The 19,259-nt window shown below is 38.9% G+C and overlaps 1 protein-coding gene across 5 annotated transcripts in view; it reads left to right on the top strand.

Annotated features, from left to right (window-relative positions):
- Positions 1-19,259, top strand: part of rasal2 (RAS protein activator like 2) — a 410,016-nt gene that overhangs the window by 265,618 nt on the left and 125,139 nt on the right. For all 5 annotated transcript variants that reach the window (XM_060830107.1, XM_060830105.1, XM_060830106.1 and 2 more), the window contains one exon: positions 6,657-6,754. In XM_060830107.1, the coding sequence (XP_060686090.1) occupies positions 6,657-6,754 (98 nt within the window). The remainder of the gene's footprint in view (positions 1-6,656; positions 6,755-19,259) is intronic.

Genomic DNA, 19,259 nt, shown 5'->3' on the forward strand with positions numbered 1-19,259 from the left:
AAAATAGAGACACTACCACTGCACCAGAAGAGACCTTATTGAGAATATATTGTTTACTTGCTGCATATACAGGGGAACTTCGATTATCCAAACGACACAGACAGGAAGTATTTGTTCGAATAGTCAAATGTTTGGGTAATTGAATGCTGGATAACATAGTTTAGCCAAGCGATCTTGTTCAGATAATCCGAAATTCGAATCATCGAATGTCGGATAATCGAGGTTCCTCTGTAGACCAAAACCTGTTGGTGACCAATAGTTAATTCAAGCTGGAAAGCATAATCCTGTAAATATGTTTCGTTTTGCTCCAGCTTTGTACCATTGAACAAGGTTCTATAGTTTAGTAATTATTTTTGACACCTTAGCAATTATATTCTGATTCATCTCATTAAGTGGATTCAGTCTACAGACTTTGGATGACCAACTTAATTGCCAGGCTTAAATTTGCTGAGATTTTGAAGTGAAAGGGTGAGCCAAGATTGGTCTGAGTCTGGACTCCTCGTTGGAGTCAAAATTAGGCAGGAACTGGAAGCCATGGATCCTAGCAGTAAGGATTTATTTATCTCTTTTTGCAAGTGGATTACTGTACTTGTGTTACATTTTTAGAAGTGTGTTGATTTGCCTTCTATTATACATGTTGGAATTCCAATTGTTGGTGTTACCTGTAAAATATTTCCTGCAAAGAAATTTTATGTTTCTTCTCTCATCCAACTTGTAACTCTAAATGCATTTTGTGAGATAATAGTTTACATCATCAGTTGCAATATTATGTAAAAACATTGATTTCATTTACCCAGTTCATTGGGACTCTGTGGCTTGCAGCTTCATCAAGCATCCTTCCGAAAGTTCGTTTATGAGTTATAGAAATTTACAGCACAGAAGGAGGCTTCCAACAGAGGTCATTTATCTTTCTTTGAGAAATACAAAACAAATCTTGCTACCCCTCACTCTCTCCAGAGCTCATTGTGGTCATAACAGAGAGATTGTGTGTTCTTTTGTTTTTCTCTTTAGTCATAAAATGGCGTAATTCCTTTAATATCCTAATTGAATGTAACCAAAGGAAAGATTTGTTAAAGAGCCAATAACTGTCAAATAAATTATTGTCCTCTCAGTCTGTCAGAATTCTGGTGTTAATATATTTAATGTTGGCTGGAAATACTTTTCAGTCAGCATTTGTTCCTGAGTCATTTGTCTAACCTGTCGACTGTAGCTCTACAGAGAATAGTGAGCAATAAATCGTTTATAATCATCTGTAAATAATAGGGTACTGTAGGGGGAAAAGCCATTGATTGAATAAACTGGAATCATGCATCACATTTGTTTTGGGTTGGCAGTACTGAGTCACTGAAGAGAAAAGGCAGTAAAATAGTCAAGGTAGAGCAGTTGTTATGCACCAAATTAGAAAAGACTTTTGTGACTCTTGTATTGCTCGTTCCCTTAGCAAAACATACCAAGCAAACCCTCTTGCTGATGGTCACTTTGGCTTCTACCAGGTTCATTTATGTCCAGAACTCATTACAGCCTTGTTGCAAAAGACGTGAAAAGGGCAAGAGAGAACTCTGTGCTGTTTGAAGTCATGCCTAGCATAAAGGAAGGCTGTAGTTGTTGGAGTCAGTAATCTCAGTTGTAGGCCATTGGTACAGACAGGAAAAGAAATTGAATGTGGCAAATTGTTTATGGAAGTTTTACAACTCTATATCGTTGTATAGTTTATTTTTTTCTCCTTGCACTCCTCATTTAATGTGAATTACAGAACGTATCCCTGAAGTAGCATAACAGTGCAAGGAAATAGGGCCTTCTCCAGTTGCATGAAGCAGTATAGCAACAAAACATGACTGCCTTTAGAAAGACACGTAGCCCTCTGGTAGTGATGCCAGTTTACTAGAATAGTGCGATCCACATTGAGCACGTCCAGCTGCTTCTGGGTTCCACCATTAGCCTGAAGCTGCCAATTGTGGACGTATTTATTGTGCCAGGTGATAGAATTAATATTTTGGAGATTATCTTGATGGTAAATTAAAAGTATAAACATTCTGCCAGTAGTAGTTGGGAGTAGTAATGCTTTTACGAAGACGATTTATTTCTTGAGTGTTAATACCCCATATATCACCTGAAAAATGGGCATTAAACAATCTAATTTCCCACCCTAGTTTGTTTTCTTTTATTTACACAAATAACTAATGATAACGTATTGAGTATAAAAGCTCACTGCTTTTACTAGCAGTGAACACTTGACATTTGATATGCACAATTAAATTATCTACGTGTGAACAATGGACTTCCAGCACTTGTTGAGCAAACCACGAGAGGTCACTTATAAAGTCCATGTCCTGATGTTGTTTTCGTCTGAGGTGATTTCACTTGTCATTTTATTTCAATTCAGGGATTCCGGAGGAATTTCCTTGCTCATAGAGTGCGAGGAATGCAAACATACTATCATAAGAAGCATTAAGACAAATACATTTAAAGAGAAACTAGATAAATACATGAGGGAGATTTTTGCACTCTGCCCTTCTATCATGCAAACATTACTAATTTGAATAAAGAATTACTATTTGTGACTTTGCATTGCCAATAAAAGTAAAAGAAAATAAGAGCTTCATATCCATTGAAGTACTTTTGAAGTACAGTGTATGTTATCATGTAACCAGTTGTGGTAGTCATGTTGTGTGCAAGACGTTCCACAAGGAGCCTTGTGAGTGGAGTTGCATGCACTGTTGCCATCAATTTTGCTTAGTTTGTGAAATTCCTGCTTTGCTATTTTGTACATTCCTCATTCTATCTCTGTAATTTTCTCGTAATCTTCCCAAACTTAATGGGCAGTGGTGATTCCTGCGAGAAGTACAGGCAATTGCATTTTCTCGCTTGCAAACCTAAACAGATTTGTCTATATCTTTTGTCCAATGAGTGAAGGAAAATTTCATTGACTGTTCAAGTCCTGACATACCGAGGCCACATTTTCCCACAGTATGCATATCCCTCTCCAATGCACTGTGCATGTATATACTCTCTTGGTTCTCATTGCTCCCTTTTTTTGTGTTCTTCACTCTATCTTCCTCCACCCTTCTTTTCTCATTCCTAGAACTGGTCGCCAAGTAGTTTTCGAATATAATTTTAGCTCATTTTTACTCTGAGTCATTGAGGCATACAGCACAGAAACCCTTCGGTCCAACCACTCCATTTTTAACGTAATCCTAAACTAAACTAGTCCCATTTCCTGCTCCTGGCCCATATCCCTCTAAACCTTTCCTATTCATGTATCCATCCAAATGTCTTTAAACGTTGTAATTGTACCCGCATCCACCACTTCCTCAGCTAGTTCATTCCTCACATGAACCACCTTCTGTGTAAACAATTTGCCTCCTATGTTTTTTTTAAATCTCTTTCCTCTCACCTTAAACATTTGCCCCCTAGACTTGAAATTCCCAATCTTGGGGAAAAGACAATTACCATCAACTCTATCTGTACTTCTCATTATTTTATAAACTTCTATCAGGTTACCTCTCGACCTCCTATGCTCCAGTGAAAAAACGTCCTGGCCTATCCAGTCTTCCTTTATAACTCAAACCTTCCATACCTGGTAAATCTCTTCTGAACCCTCCCCAGCTTGATAACATCTTTCTCACACTCGGCACCCAGATCTGGACACAGAAGAAGCCTCACCAATGTCCTGTACAACCTCAGCATAACATCGCAACTTCGATACTCAAAAGACTGAGCAATGAAGGCAAGTGTGCCAAACACCTTTTTAACCACCCTGTCTATATGTGACACAAACTTTAAAGCATTATGTACCTGCACCCCATGGTCCCTCTCTTCTACAACACTACCCAAACCCCTACCATTAATAGGATAAGCCCTACCCTTGTTTGTTGTACCAAAATGCAATACCTTGCATTTATCCAGATTGAACTCCATCTGCCACTTTTTGGCCCGTTGACCCATTTGATCAAAACCCTTGGCATTTCTTCCTCTCTCCAGCTTTATTGATACTTAAGACCACAATCCTTCAGAAGGTGAACACCTATCTCAGACCAGAAATCAAGAAGTTCTAATTTTTAATTTGACTGCATTGAATTCAATAACAGTACCTGAAATGAATGTGCTTTTACATTATCAACAGAATTAGTCTTACAAAAATGTATTTTGGCTGCAATTTCAACTATTTATTAAACATATTGAGTTTCTTGGATCATACTGACACAATCTCAGTTTTAATATAATTAATAATGTCCCATGCCAGGCACATTTGAAGTATTGCAATTAGTTTCTTGGAAATGTTACTTAACGGTTTAAGAATGAGCAGCATTGTGACATTGATGAAGGGGTGTAGGAATTATGTAGATTTACCCAGATTAGATTCCCTACAGTGTGAAATAGGCCCTTCAGCCCAACAAGTCCACACTGACCCTCCGAAGAGCAACCCACCCAGACCCATTCCCCAACATTTACCCCTGACTAATGCACCTAACACTACGGGCAATTTAGCAGGGTCAATTCACCTGACCTGCACATCTTTGGACTGTGGGAGGAAACCGGAACACCTGGAGGAAACCCACGCAGACACAGGGAGAATGTGCAAACTCCACTCAGACAGTCGCCCAAGGCTGGAATCGAACGTGTGGGCGGCACGGTGGCACAGTGGTTAGCACTGCTGCCTCACAGCGCCAGAGACCCGGGTTCAATTCCCACCTCAGGCGACTGACTGTGTGGAGTTTGCACATTCTCCCCGTGTCTGCGTGGGTTTCCTCCGGGTGCTCTGGTTTCCTCCCACAATCCAAGATGTGCGGGTCAGGTGAATTGGTCATGCTAAATTGCCCGTAGTGTTAGGGGTATGGGTGGGTTGCGCTTCGGCGGATCGGTGTGGACTTATTGGGCCGAAGGGCCTGTGTCCACACTAAGTAATCTAATCTAATGAACCTGGGACCCTGGTGCTGTAAGGCAGCAGTGCTAACCACTGAGTTACTGAACTGGGAAGATGACATCTTTACCCTGAAAGGGGCAGAATTACAGCCATCATTAAAAGCTAGCATCCATTAGGAACTGAAGAAACAAGATGATGGCAAATTTCTTAGCTGGTAGAGGTGGGGGTAGAGCGACAGGAGCAGGCTATCTAAGCAGCACAAATCTTTCTGAATTGAACTTTTGGGCTTCATTTCATAAGGTGCCATGAGTACTTCTATATTCTAGAAGCAACTACTAACTAAATTATTGTCCATTCAGTTTGAAGAAAAGTATAAATGATTTTACTCCAGAAAAATGCCCCATCATTTGACAGATTATTTTTGGTATCTTTGTAATTCTGTTTGAAATGGGAAGTTTAAATTCCTGCTAAATTGCATTTCTTGCTCTCTCTTTCTGTTCTGATTCTTATTATCTGTCTGTTGATATTAACTACATATCCTCAAATCCAAGTACCACAATGCCCCAATTAAGAGATGATGATCCTCAAACTTGAATAATAGATGATTATTTGTGAACAACCATGTTCAATTCTACCCATATCCAAGCACCCAAGAAGACTGCTTGCCCACATTTATCAAGATGGCATCCTCCAGTATTGCTCCAGCAAAATGTTCAAATTATCCATTATAGATGCTGCCTCCTCTGGAGTGGTATTGAAGCATGAGTCTATTTTGGATAATGTCAAATCATCTCAATCAATATTAAACTCCCTGGCAGGATTAGGACACTATCGTGAATAAAGGATATTGTATTTGATATTCTGAGTTTCCTATGGAAAAATTCATTCAAAGTGTCTTGAGAGGAATAATATGTCTTGCCTTTATTTGGTATTACGTGCTATCCAACTTGTATTTCTTGCATGGATGATTCTATTTTCCCTCTGCGGCATTGCGATATTCCTGTGATTTTTGAACAAAATTGACAAATTGAGAACCCTTCTTTTCCTAGGACCGTGTAACCCTGTATACGTCTGTGTGAGTAGGTTGAATAGAGTGCAGCGAGAAATGGTGGGTGGAGTGGAGGTTAACTTTAAAGTAGCTGAACCCTACTGACCAAGGTTTCCAAATCTCACACCTAATGGAAGAAAGCTTGTTTCTTAAACAATTGTGCAAGTGTTTTTATTTGTAATGACCAACTTCGGGTTCTGTGTGAAAAACAAGTATTTTCGTTTGCATTGAGGTATTTCCCTACTGAACCAGCGCCTTGAACGGATTCAGTTCATGTCAGCCAATATATTAAACAAAATCAGCCTTGCTTTTCTCTTCAAGATCCAATGTTTCATTTGTAATTCATTGCCCTTCTGGGTCGTTGTGGGATCTGGGCCCAGACTACTCTGAATGCTGTTTTATAAGTGGGTCAGGAAGGATGCGTAATTACCTAGGACAATGTTCAAAATTCTTAGCCTTCAAGTACCCACACCCAAATACTAGTGCACTGTCTGCTGAAGGGTAGTTCATGTTAGCATGGACTTTTATAAGTCATTGTTCACACAGTTTTGCTAAATCAACACATACATGTCTACTGTTTGGATTATTGTCCAATTCTAACCTCCAACTTTGGAGGACATACTTATCTACTCCGTCGTGGTCATGATGCAATAAAAGCAACCTTTAATGTTAATTGTCTGTTTCTACAGCAATGCTTTGCAAGCATGAATGTAAAAGCTGACTTTAAACGCTTGTTTGTTGCAGAACCCCCTGGAGAACGCTCCCCACGGCGGAGGAGTATTTCAGGCCCAGGATCATCTGAGAAAGCAAACGGAATGGAGGATTCCACATCCCCATTCAAGGTAGTGTATTCTCTAATTAATAAAATTAAATCTTTACGTCCCAATCTGTATTATTTTTCTTCTTCATATACAGAACCTTGCATGTCTAGATTTTGATTGGCATCTCAGTAATTGCAGCCTTGAGAAGACTACTTCTTGTGAGTTGGGTAATTTTACATTGGAACACTTGTCAGTATTCAGCCCCTCGAGCCTGTACTACCATTTAATGAGACTAGGGCTGACCTGTGGCTGAACTCCATGTACACGCTTTTAGCTCCATGTATCTGCCTTAATGCCTTTACTTTCTTGAATAAGCTTTCTTGATTATTTTTTGGTCCATTCATGCATTTTAAAGATTATTGCAGCTGAAGATCAAGTCCATTTGGCTTTTGGGCATCTAAAACTACCCTGATCTACCCTTTTTTATTCCAAAAAGGTGACTTGACACTGTTACAGTTTTGCCATTCACCCTAGTCTATTAACTAATGTTGCAATAACATCAGCAACAATGGACCACATACAAGCCTGTCCTTATATTTTCATTTAATGAGAATAACATTTCTGTTTTTTTTTGCAAAACCAAACCACACTTTTAGCTGACCTGAAGACAGAGTGAAAAAGGTCCTCTATAGGCCAGCTTATGAAATTGTTGGCTAGTTGTAAATCTACAAAGGGGAAAAGTGATGTGGATTGTGTCCTCAAAAATCACCTTGAAAATAGTTTTCAAAGTGCACCGTTAATCAAGAGTGAAATTAATGTGTTAAATGATTCAAATGGATATATAGCTATACATGGATTCACTTCTGACCTTCCGAGTCTTCTATCTTTGTTTCTTGGAAAAGCATAAAGTGGAACTGACAAGTCAGTGAAACTATAATCAGACAGTTATTCAGTAACTCATTGTGAAATGGAAGCCCTGATATTGTACAAGACAAAAATATAACTTCAGTGCGCATTGTCTCCTGAGCCATGTTACAGTTGTGCTACAATCTGGTGCAAGACAGCATTGTTTAACAATTATTTTGTCATTCTTGAGAGACAATACTATCCTTTCAAATGCATGTGCTCAAATGAAGACACTGCCAATCTTTCAAGATTTCTTGCTTGAGTTTTGGACATTACTTTGAAGGTGGCCAAACTTTGAATAACTAGCATCCTCATCTAATAACCAGTGTTTTAAAAGTCATCAAATTAAATAGATTTTTGATTTCTGTCTTAGAAATCATACACTTGGCATTCAGTTGGAGTCCAACTAAGCATTGCAAAACTGGCAACTGTGTGTGGCACAACACCTGTATTGCCTTCTGAAAGGAGTCATAGAGGAATCATACAGCATGGAAACAGGCACTTCGGTACAATGTGTCCAATGCCAACTAGGTTTCCTAAACTGAATTAGTCCCGTTTGCCTCCACTTAGCCCATATCTCTGTAAACTTTTCCTAACCATTTGCCTATCCAAGTGTCTTTCAAATGTTGTAATTGTACTCACCTCTACCATTTTCTCTAGAGTTTGTTCCATATACACACTACCCTCTGTATGAAAAAGTTGTCCCTCAGGTCCCTTTTAAATCTTCCCCTCTCACCGTAAACCTGTGCCCTCTAGTTTTGGACTCCCTTATCGTGGGAAAAGACCTTGGCTATTCATCTTATCTATGCCCCATATGATTTTATAAATCTCTATAAGGTCACCCCACAGTCTCCTGTGCTCCAGAGTGAAATTGTCCAGCCTATTTAGCCTCTCTCCTTATAACTCAAACCCTCCAGTCTCAGTAACATTCTTGTAAATCCTTTTTGCATTCTTTCCAGTTTAATAAAATCCTTCCTATAGTAGTATGACCAGAATTGTATGCAGTATTCTCAAAATGTGGCCTTACCAATGTCTTGTACAGCTGTAACATGACCATGCCAACTCCGATGCTTAATGATCTGACTGATGAAAGCAAGTGTCCCAAACACCACCTTAGCCATTCGGTCTACCTGTGAGGCAACTTGTACCCTTAGGGCTCTCCATTTGGCAACACTTCCCAGGCACTTATCATTAAGTGTGTAAGTTCTGCCCTTGTTTGTCTTACCAAAGTGCAACATGTATATAAATTAAAGTCCATCTGCCATTCCTCTGCTCACTGACTAGTTGATCAAGATCACTTTGTTCTTCACTGTCCACTATACCACCAATTTTGGTATTGTCTGCAAATTTACTGGCCATGCCTTATATATTCTCATCCAAATCATTTGTATAAATGACAAACAACCATGGACCCAGCACCTATCCTTGCAGCACACCAGTCACAGGCCTCCAGTCTGAAAAACAACTCTGTACCACCACCCTCTGTCTCCTACCATCAAATCAGTTTTATATCCAGTTGGCTCGCTCTCCCTGGATCCCATGTGATCTAACCTTGCTAACCAGTCTACCCTGCAGGCACTCTGCCTCTATTCCTGATGAAGGGCTTTTGCCTGAAACGTCAATTTTCCTGCTCCTCAGATGCTGCCTGAACTGCTGTGCTTTTCCAGCACCACTCTAATCCAGAATCTGGTTTCCAGCATCTGCAGTCATTGTTTTTACCCCGTTTAACCAGTCTACCATGCATAATTCATTGAAGGCCTTGCTAAAGTCCATGTAGACAACATCTATGCACTGCCCTCATCTATCTTCTTGGTTACCTCTTTAAAAAACTCAATATTGGTGAAACACAATTTCCCACACACAAAGCTATGCTGACTAGAGTTAGTAGAAGCTTTTATTAGCTTCCAAAAGAATGAGTGGATATGGCACAAGAATATTTTACTATCCTCTGCCAGTTCACAAAACTGTAGAAGTTCCTCCCAAAGCTCCACACACCCCCTCTTCATCCAAGATGCTTTTCAAAACCTATCTCTGACCAAGCCAATAATGTAATTCCCTCTTTGGAACTATAGTGAAAGCGGAAGACATGATATGTTTTCTATTTGCTCTTGAAGATCAATGTGTTTTTTGAAATGGAGCTTGGAATTTGACTTTTTGGCCAGATCTTTCAAAGGTTCTCCATTCCTTTCTCCCACATGTTTATCTCTTATCCCCTTAAATGCATTCTTCGTTTTCACTGTGATGGGAAAGTGACACAAAGTGATTGCTCTCATAAAGAGTCAGTACAGGCATAGCAGGCCAAATGGCCTCCTTTTGCATTGTAACCATGAGTCAAATGAGCTGAAGTCTGAAAAGGTAAAACCCAATAAATGCTGATGGATTATTTTCCCATTGGGACTGCCCACATGAGCAAGATCCACATGAGCACTCCAGGTTCAGCCACTTTTACCTTGATTAGTTATGTATGCATGTATTCCCACTCAGTGAGTTGGAAGGTTGCTGTCAGCGCTTTTCAAAGCAGAATCATCATAAATCATTTTCTTGCACAGAAGAAGAGTATGCTAAGGAAATTTAGGAGAACACTCTTAAAGTGACTCAGTAAACTTCCAGTGTTTAACATTGTTTAGAATGGAATGCAGTACCAAGAGATGGAAGATAGTTGAAAATAGGAATACCAATGGTGAGTTGAATAGTTAACTTGCCATTCTGATTTTCTACTATTTTCCTGAGAAGTTAAGATATTTGCCAGGTCTAGTTGCATGGTTACTCCTAGCACTGCAATTGTCCGTTCTTTATCTGGTAACCCTGAACAGAGAATTGTGACATTCAATGAAGAGTCCGTCACAGCAGTGCCTGAGATTACTTGGTGCCAGAACTCTGGCTGCTTGATTCTTTTCATGGTTAAGGTATATCGAGTTCTAGGGTAGCTGAGATTCCCCTTGGCTGAGATTTGCTAATGTAGCACAAACCCAATTAACTTAGACTTTTAATCTGGTTAGTATTATGTTTGGAAGATAGGTCATAAAGCTCCTTTGTGAATCATTGTTTTTTTAATAGTGCAATGTGCCTCCTCCCACTATATACCTTGAGTAAAGTATGAATTAAGAATGGTTTAAAATTTGAGAATCTTAATGAAATTAAGTTCTCAGTTATTTCAGATACCTGCATTTTTTCCTAACAGTAGGCTCTCTGGCAATGCACCAAACATTTCTGTGTGCATGTCTACCCGCATTTTTCGCATGCAACCCATCAAATCCCTCATCTGAGTCCCTTGCAGCAGAACCTAACTATGACCTTCTCCTTCGGACAGCTGGCATTCACAGTATCCTTTCCTCTTGCCTAGCTACATCCCATTATGGTGCCCACGGATTCACCACATCCCAATTCTGCTTCTATATTACCTTGTATAAGTAGCTGATCTAATGTATTATATTGCTAGTTACCCATTAACCGAAGCAGGAGACAGCCTGTCTGCCACTGCTGTTTATTTGCAGTTTGTAGTAAATGCAAGCTTCAGTCTGCTCAACATTACTCCCCCTCCCACTGGGGGAAAACAAAACTATTTTCTAATCAACCTGTTCAGAGCTGTTATGAAACACCTCTGAAGCAGGTGGGACTTGAATCCAGTACCTCTGGCTCAGAGATAAGAAGACTGTCACTGCTCCAGAAGAGCCTCAAAGCATGTCCAGTTATTTTAATCAACCTGTTCAGACTTATTATAACACACATCTGGGGCAGGTGGGACTTGAACATGGACTTCCTGGCTTGGAGATAGGGACACTACCACTGTGTCACAAGACCAATTGGCAAGTCAGACATGTTTTTAAAATATCCAAAGTATTATCACACACTACTAGACAGCTTTTTCTCGCCTACTAAATCAACCATGGTACTTTCCATAATATTTGCTTATCAACCTGTTCAAAGACATTATGGCACAGCTCTAGTGCTGGTGGGACTTGAACACAGGCCTTCTGACTCAGTGGGAGGGGACTGCATTGCACAATGAAAACCTAGCCTTTTTTTCTTTTTTATTCCATATCCAAAAGTGTTCTAAGACACAATTGAATGATTTGTTTCTCTTCCATTACCAAATCTGTTAACAACCATCAGTAAATCACCCATATTTTTCACTTGATTTATTTACATGCAAAGTCTGTTAAAGGAAATGCAGGCCATCAAAGATGAGGGAGAGATAGAGGGGAGTTAGGGGTGCTAAATCAAAATGGAGTTGGAAGGAAGAGTCTTAGCATTTTTTTAAATGTCCAGAAGTATTCTTTGACACAACTGACATTTTTTCTCCTCCCATCCCCCCCCTCACCAAATCACCTATGGTATTTTTCATACATTAACCACCACCAGTAAATTACCCACCATCGTGGCCTGACCATTGCTATTACTAGCCTTCACCCATACTGATTTTACTCCCTAATTTTTCTGATCCAACCTTGTTTTTCAATAATGTACCTTTGTTCCAGCTTTGTATACAGTTGGGTTTCCTTTGCTGATTTTATAGCCCAGCAGTGGCATTAGTGCTGGGCTCCATGTAATAATTTTGCTGAACAATATCACCCTCCCCTCTCTCACACACCAACTGAAAATCAGCACTATAGAATTTTCAGTGCATCATATTGTCATACAAATCACTTAGTGATGGAGAGAAACATGAGGTCACTGTTAATGATTTATTTTTTGGAATTTCAGAATTATTCTTTTCTAACTTATTAGAAGTAAATTAATTTACATAGATTTTCTGTAATCCACTAGTGAAATATACCTGATTTTATTATATACAGAATGTTGTTCTTGAAGTGTTCTTTGTTAAATAGTTTACAATTCATAATGCTATTATTGATTTAAATGTTTGAGTTGATACATATATTGTCTGTATGACACATGTTACAGAATGTAACTTGCAGAAAATATTTAGTTTGTTGTGAACTTGCAGAACATGTTTGTTGTGAACACTTCCACCAGATGGAGCAAAAAGCATGCAGGAAACAGCCTTGTTGCCAACTGACATTACCTGCCCTATCTGCACATGTGCAGGCACCCATTTTATTGGCCATTCTGGCATTTGGATGAGGAGGTGGATTGCTTCTCTTTTTCCTCCAATGGTAAGAGGGAAGCAACAGGTTGCTGGAACAGGTGCTGCAGTGGCCAGAGCCCTCAGAAGTAGTCTCCTGACTTGAAAAGATGTGCCTCGTGGGCAGCATGTGGCTACAAAGAATTGGGCATTAGGACTATCACGCTGAAGGAACGTTGGCCAAGGAAACTTGCTCCTTGTCAAATTTGGGCAGGATAAGATCTGCTTCATCAGCAGGTCTAGTTTGCCATTATAGATGAACACTGAATTTTTCATCTTAACTGATAAGCACTAATTAATAATTAGTTAGTGCAACAATTGCTCTAAACAAATTGTGACAAAAGTGAACAGCATTTTATTATCAGAATTTGAGTTTTTCTATTTGTGTAGATTCCAAGTAATCAAGTGGAGGTTGCTCTTACAGAGATCTCATAGACATGGCAATCAACTCTTTCTATACTGGAATCATTTTATGATTCTGTGATTGTTTAAAATCCTTATTTAAACATAGTGGAGATTTCTGGCTGCGACAAATGTACCTATCGCAGCTAAATTGCTTTGACAGGGTTTTGGGTATTAAGAAAGGTCATTTGGATACGTTTATGGAGGATTGCTCCTGACTTTGATATTGTTTACTGGTATAAAAGAAATACAGCTTCATAGTGCTACAATGCAGTCTAATAAAATATAGCTATTTGTAACCTAATTAAATGTCAATTTGAGCCAATTTGACATTTTGAGTAGGTGTTAAAATATGTTTTGTTTAGGGTCAGTAGTATATGAACTAAGCTAATTGTACAAAATGGCTCTTGAAGTGCACAAGTGGATGAAAAAAAACTATTGTATCAGGGTGAGGCTGAAGAAATGGGTACCCATGATCTGAAAAACAGCAGTAGCTGTAGGCAATATGACCTGTCATACATATTTAATTGTTCAGTATCATCAGTGAAAGTCAAAATCAACTTTATTTTGCCCTCCTATATTTATATTCCTTGATTTCTTTAGTGTACAAATATTTATCCACCATTACAGCAATTATTAATTTTCAGAAGTATTTCATTGGCTGTAAAGTACTTTTCCTTCAATCTTGTGTGTTTGTCAACTGAGCATAAAGGCTGACCCCTTAAACTGAGATTATGACTCCTACACTCTTTAACCAGGGAAAACAATCTCCGGATTCTGAAGACGGGTTTCTGGACCTGAAACGTTAACTCTGCTTTCTCTCCGTAGATGTTGCCAGACCTGCTGAGTTTTTCCAGCAATTTCTGTTGCTGTTGAAAACAACCTCAGCATCCACCTTCTCAAGCTAGTAATAAGAATTTCATATGTTTTGATGAAACCACTTCACTTACAATTCTCTGGAGTTCAGGAGAATGATATTTGATATCTCCACATAAATCAAAGTTGAGGCACTACTCAAATCTTTCTATCTCTTGACTATTTACAGTTTGCTGTACTGAAAATTGCCTGTTAACACTGAGGGCAGAATTTTCTCTTGTTGGGTTTGGCTGCTGGCTGAAGAGCTGATGAGAGACCCAGACTGTTTCTTCTAAGGAAGGCCCAATATATCTTCTGTTAATCAACTAATCTGAGGATGCTGTGTACCTCGCACTGAAATTAGTTTACCAGATTTGATTGTATTGTAAACCAAAGGTATCGGGAGAGTGGGGTAGGTTCAAATCAAGGCCAAAAGCTGGCTTGCAGCCTACCCAAGTTAAATACAAAGGGCTAAGGACCTTTGATAGAACCCTTTCCTTAGAGAAGCAGTCCACAGTCTTATTTCTGAGAACATTGCATGTTGGTTGGAAGAGGCCTTTAGGTGATTCTTGATTGGTTACTAAAGGTTCTCAAATTGCCAGTGGAGGCAGTGAGGTCAACCATGGGCCTTTTCACTCAGAACTTAGTTCTGTCGCAGACGGAAAGGTGGCAAAGATTAAGTGGGCTTCCACTCCATTAAATAAAATATCTTCCCAGTCTTCCACCTCACTACCTATCCTTCTCGAGGACAAAGTTCTGCTTTTCACCAAGTTTTTTTTTGTCCATCAACCGTACCTAATTCTGTGCTAGTATATTATTCCTAATATGAGGAGTCAGAATCTTGTATTTTGTGTTTAGTGATTTTCTGATTTACCGAGATCAGTTCTTGTGCAGCATCTTTATCATGGGACTCCTGATAATCCAAATCTAATACTTGTTGACTCTTGGCAAACCTGGTTAATCAGAACCCTAAACAAACTCTTGCTTTCTCTCTTTCATAAAGCTGACTCTTCCTAAATCATTGTGATTTTCAAAGTGCATTGTTGTCACATCTTTAATTGGATGTGGAATAGGCTTAAGGGACTGATTACCTCTTTCTGTTCTGTGTGTCTAGGTCTTAGAATGTGCCTAATTACAGTATTTAGTTTTATGGCCAGAATGGAACCAGCATGGCATCATACAACCACACATTGACAAAAATAGATTATGTCCGACTTGCTCTAACATATCTGTCATTTTACAACAGCATATCCTCTGCTTTAATGTAAAAACGACTAGGAAATCAGTTTGCACAATTAAACATAAACACGTGCATTCCAGCATTTAGTTCAAATGCATCTGAACACAGATAATCAAACTGCACTGTACAAAAGAGAAAGAATCATGACTTCTTTGGCTGTTGTGATTCAAGCCGAAGTTTTCCTCAGCAATCAGCCAAGCGTTTTTTTCAAGGGTAGACAGTTGAAATGCACAGTGGTGATGGGGCAGGGGTTCAGTGTCCTTTTGAGCATTTGTTGAACAGAAAATAAGGACCTGAATTCAAGACTAAATTGATTCGTTCTTGATTGGTTACTTAAGGTTTTCAAATTGCCAGTGGAGACAGTGAGGTCAACCATGGGCCTTTTCACTCAGAATTCAGTTCTGTCGCAGACGGAAAGGTGGCAAAGACTAAATCAGATAAAAAACAAAGAGTAGGAATAAATGGGTCATTCTCATGTTAGAAGACTGTGATTAGTGAAGTAGCGCACTTGGGGCCCATGTCTTCACAATATATATCAATGATTTGAACATAGTGACCAAGTGCAATATTTCCATATTTGTAGATGAGACGAGCTAAGATGTAATGTGTGTTCTGAGGAAGATGTTAATTTTTTTAAAGAAGATTTAGACAGGCTTAGTGTTCGGGAAGGAAAATGACAGGAGAAATGTAAAATAGATAAATGTGAGGTTATCCACTTTGGTAGGAGTAACAAATATACAGGGTATTTCTTAAATGGTGAGAGTTGGAAGGTGTAGGCATGCAAACAATACTGTCCTTGTCAGTAAGTCACTGAAGAGGGTTTGGAGCTTGATTAGACCCACCTGTTTGCTATATGCAGTTTTGCCCCCCCCCCCCCCCCCCCATTTCAGAAAGTATATTTTTGCCTTGGAGGGAGTGCAATGAAGGCTGACCAGATTTATTCCCAGGATGCAGGCCTGAATTCTGAAGTGAGACTGGTAAACTGGGGCTGTAAACTCTTAAAAATGTGAAGAATGAAAGATAATTTTATTGAAATCTCTAAAATACTTAAAAAGATAGACAGGTTAGTTGCAGATAAGATGTTTCCCCTGGTTTGTGAGTCTAGAAATAGGGGTCATAGTTTACAAGTAAGACCGAGATGACATTATTTTTCGCTGAGAGTGGTGAATGTTTGAAATTCTGTACCCAAGAAGTACATTTGAAATAGAGGTTTATAATTTTTTGATTATCAGTAGCATAACGGGCTATGGAGATGGTGTAGGTAAAAAAAATTGAAGTGTTCAATTAGCCAGGATTGTGTTGAATGGTGTGTTTTGAAAAGATTTGTAGCTCAAGTTGAGGTTCTTGATGTAAGTTTGCTCGCTGAGCTGGAAGGTTCATTTTCAGACGTTTCGTCACCATACTGAGTAACGTCATCAGTGAGCCTCCAGTGAAGCACTGATGGTATGGCCCGCTTTTTAGTTACACATAAATAAAAAGCAGACCATACCACCAGTGCTTCACTGGAGGCTCACTGATGATGTTATCTAGTATGGTGATGAAACGTCTGAAAACGAACCTTGCAGCTCAGTGAGCAAACTTACGTCCATTGTGTTGAACGTTAGACCAGGCTCAGTGGATTGAGTTGAATCGCTTACTCCTTTTCCAATTTTCCTATCATGAACTCAAATGGTTGGAACAAATGTGTATTGAAAAAGCTTGGAACACCTTGTGCATTTCCTTGCCTTGATGGGTAGAACATTATTAGCAGATGTAATAATCAGGCTTGTATATAATATCTTGCAGTTTGGCACACTTTTGGATCAGAGGCTTGCAATTGTTCTCATGAGAAATGTAGCTGTATAAATCTGTTGCAAATTTACAACTAATAAATCAGAATGAACTCATTGCTTTTCAGTTAGATTTAATGCACAATCCTGAGCAATTCCTATTATTACTGAGTTCTATCCAAAGGATAGCTGCTTAGCAATTTTCTGATTTACAAGGACTAGTTTTGGGTAAGAGACCTAGCAGTATGAAGTCTTTAATTTATTCAGTCAGCCATTTCAATGGGTTAATGTTAAACTTAACAAATTATTTTGTTTACATATTTTCAGTTCAAACTAAAATATATCAAAGTACTTGCCAGTGTAAATAAATAAAGTGAAACTTGAGAGAAGACATGATGCAGTAGATAGCTGAAGGCATTATACTCCATGAAGAGTCAAACATAGCCATTATGAGAATGGTAGACTAAGATTGTGGAACTGAGTGACAACGGTAAATGAGAAATGACTGCTGTGAAAGGAGCCCAACATTCAAATCTATTAATAATTTATGAACTACAGGCAAAACTTACTCTTAAGTCCTCATCCAAGGAGATACAAAATGTGGTGAAGTGGAGAGATTGAATTTGTTGCACAATCTCATAAAAACTGAACATGCTTGGATGAAATATATTTGGTAACATTGAGAATCTTGCACAGTCAATTCTGTGGGCTGTATTTTCATCTACACATCTATAGAGCCCTGAGGGAAATATCAAACAAACAGCCAATGGAACAGTGTGTTAATAAAAGCAGTGTTTTTTTCTACTCCCATTGACAATTACAGCATACTTTTATTTTTAAAGAGCTGGGGATTTATATAATTTCTGATCAAAGCATTTAACAGACCTTAGGTGTTCTTAAAAAGTATTTGTCAACTCAGTTAGGGTTAAGTTCTCACACTACGTTAAATCTCTTGCAATAGCCAAATTCTTTGAACTCAGCAAAGAGTTCAAATGGGCCCTGTTGAGTTTGTTTTTCCCTCCTGTATGAATCACACTCGGTCAAAAATGGGCAGGACATTTTTATCCAGTTTCTACCCCACATCTTGAGGCTCTGTAAAGTCACGATTGTTTCATGAAAATCCAGACCACATGTTTTTAAAGCATAAGTATCGTGGACAAATGTGAAATGAAACTTTATTTTCAGATTGTCCAGTGCTTAACTTTTTTTTCAACACTTGTATTTGTGACACAGATAACACTTTGAGTCCTGATTTAATATTCCCCTTGGGAATAGGATAGCTTTTGAATAGGAACAAAGAACCAGGAGTAGGACATTGACATCTTGCGTGCACTGGAGTGTGAATAAATATTCTTTGCCATCGGAGGATAATGATGAAGGACAAAGTCAAAGTCACCCCCCCCCTCCCCTCCCCTCCTCCCCCCATTCAGGGTACTTGCAAGAGAAAGAGCAAGTAAGAACAGGAAGAACAAATTGAGTTGAGCCATAGCTGCTTATCTCTTTGGAACCATTTGTGAAGCAGAATTTGTCAGGGACTTATACTGTATGGTTAATTTTGAGTCCACTCTATTTCATTTGAATTTGTCCAATTTAAAATTGATCGATAGAGACAAAAGGTCTTGTGATGGTTTATTTAAATTGCTTATAGGATCATGAAATGGCTACATCATAGAAGGAGACCCTTTGGCTCATTGTGTCTGTGCCAGCTCGCAACATCAACTCAGTTAATCCAATTTCTCTGCCTTTTCTAGCAATTTTTGTGTCTTTTCATGAGCTTATCCAATTCTTTTCATGAAAGACACAAGCCTGCATCCATCACAGACTTGAGCAGTGCTTTCCAGACCTTAACCATTTGCTGAGCAATGTCATTTTTCCACATGCTTTTTTTTGTCAATCACCTTATGTCAGTGTGCTTTGGTTCTCAACTGTTTCACCTTTCATTGTCGAGATCACTCATTATTTGAACACATGTTCCAAACCTCTACTAAAACTTCACGTTTTGTCTTAAGTTCCTTGCTTTGTACTCTATGCCTCCTGTTATGATGTCTTTTCTACATCTTCAGTGATTTGTCCACATGTAATCCACTCAGGACTGTACCCTTTAATCAACTTTATTTCTCTTTGTTTGCCTTAACAAAAGAGTTTTGTTTGACATTTCTCTGAATTAAATTTTCACTGTCATTTGTCTGTCAATTCCAGCAGTCGATCTGAGCCCTGTTGGCAACTATCATTAAGCTCTTCCTTAATACTTGTCATATAAAAATTATAAAATTGTGGCCTGTTCATCCAGGTTAAGCCTGTGTGGGATCACTGTTGTCATTTCAACTA

This window comes from Hemiscyllium ocellatum, chromosome 9 (assembly GCF_020745735.1).
Source record: "Hemiscyllium ocellatum isolate sHemOce1 chromosome 9, sHemOce1.pat.X.cur, whole genome shotgun sequence".
In the NCBI taxonomy this organism is placed as follows: Eukaryota; Metazoa; Chordata; class Chondrichthyes; order Orectolobiformes; family Hemiscylliidae; genus Hemiscyllium; species Hemiscyllium ocellatum.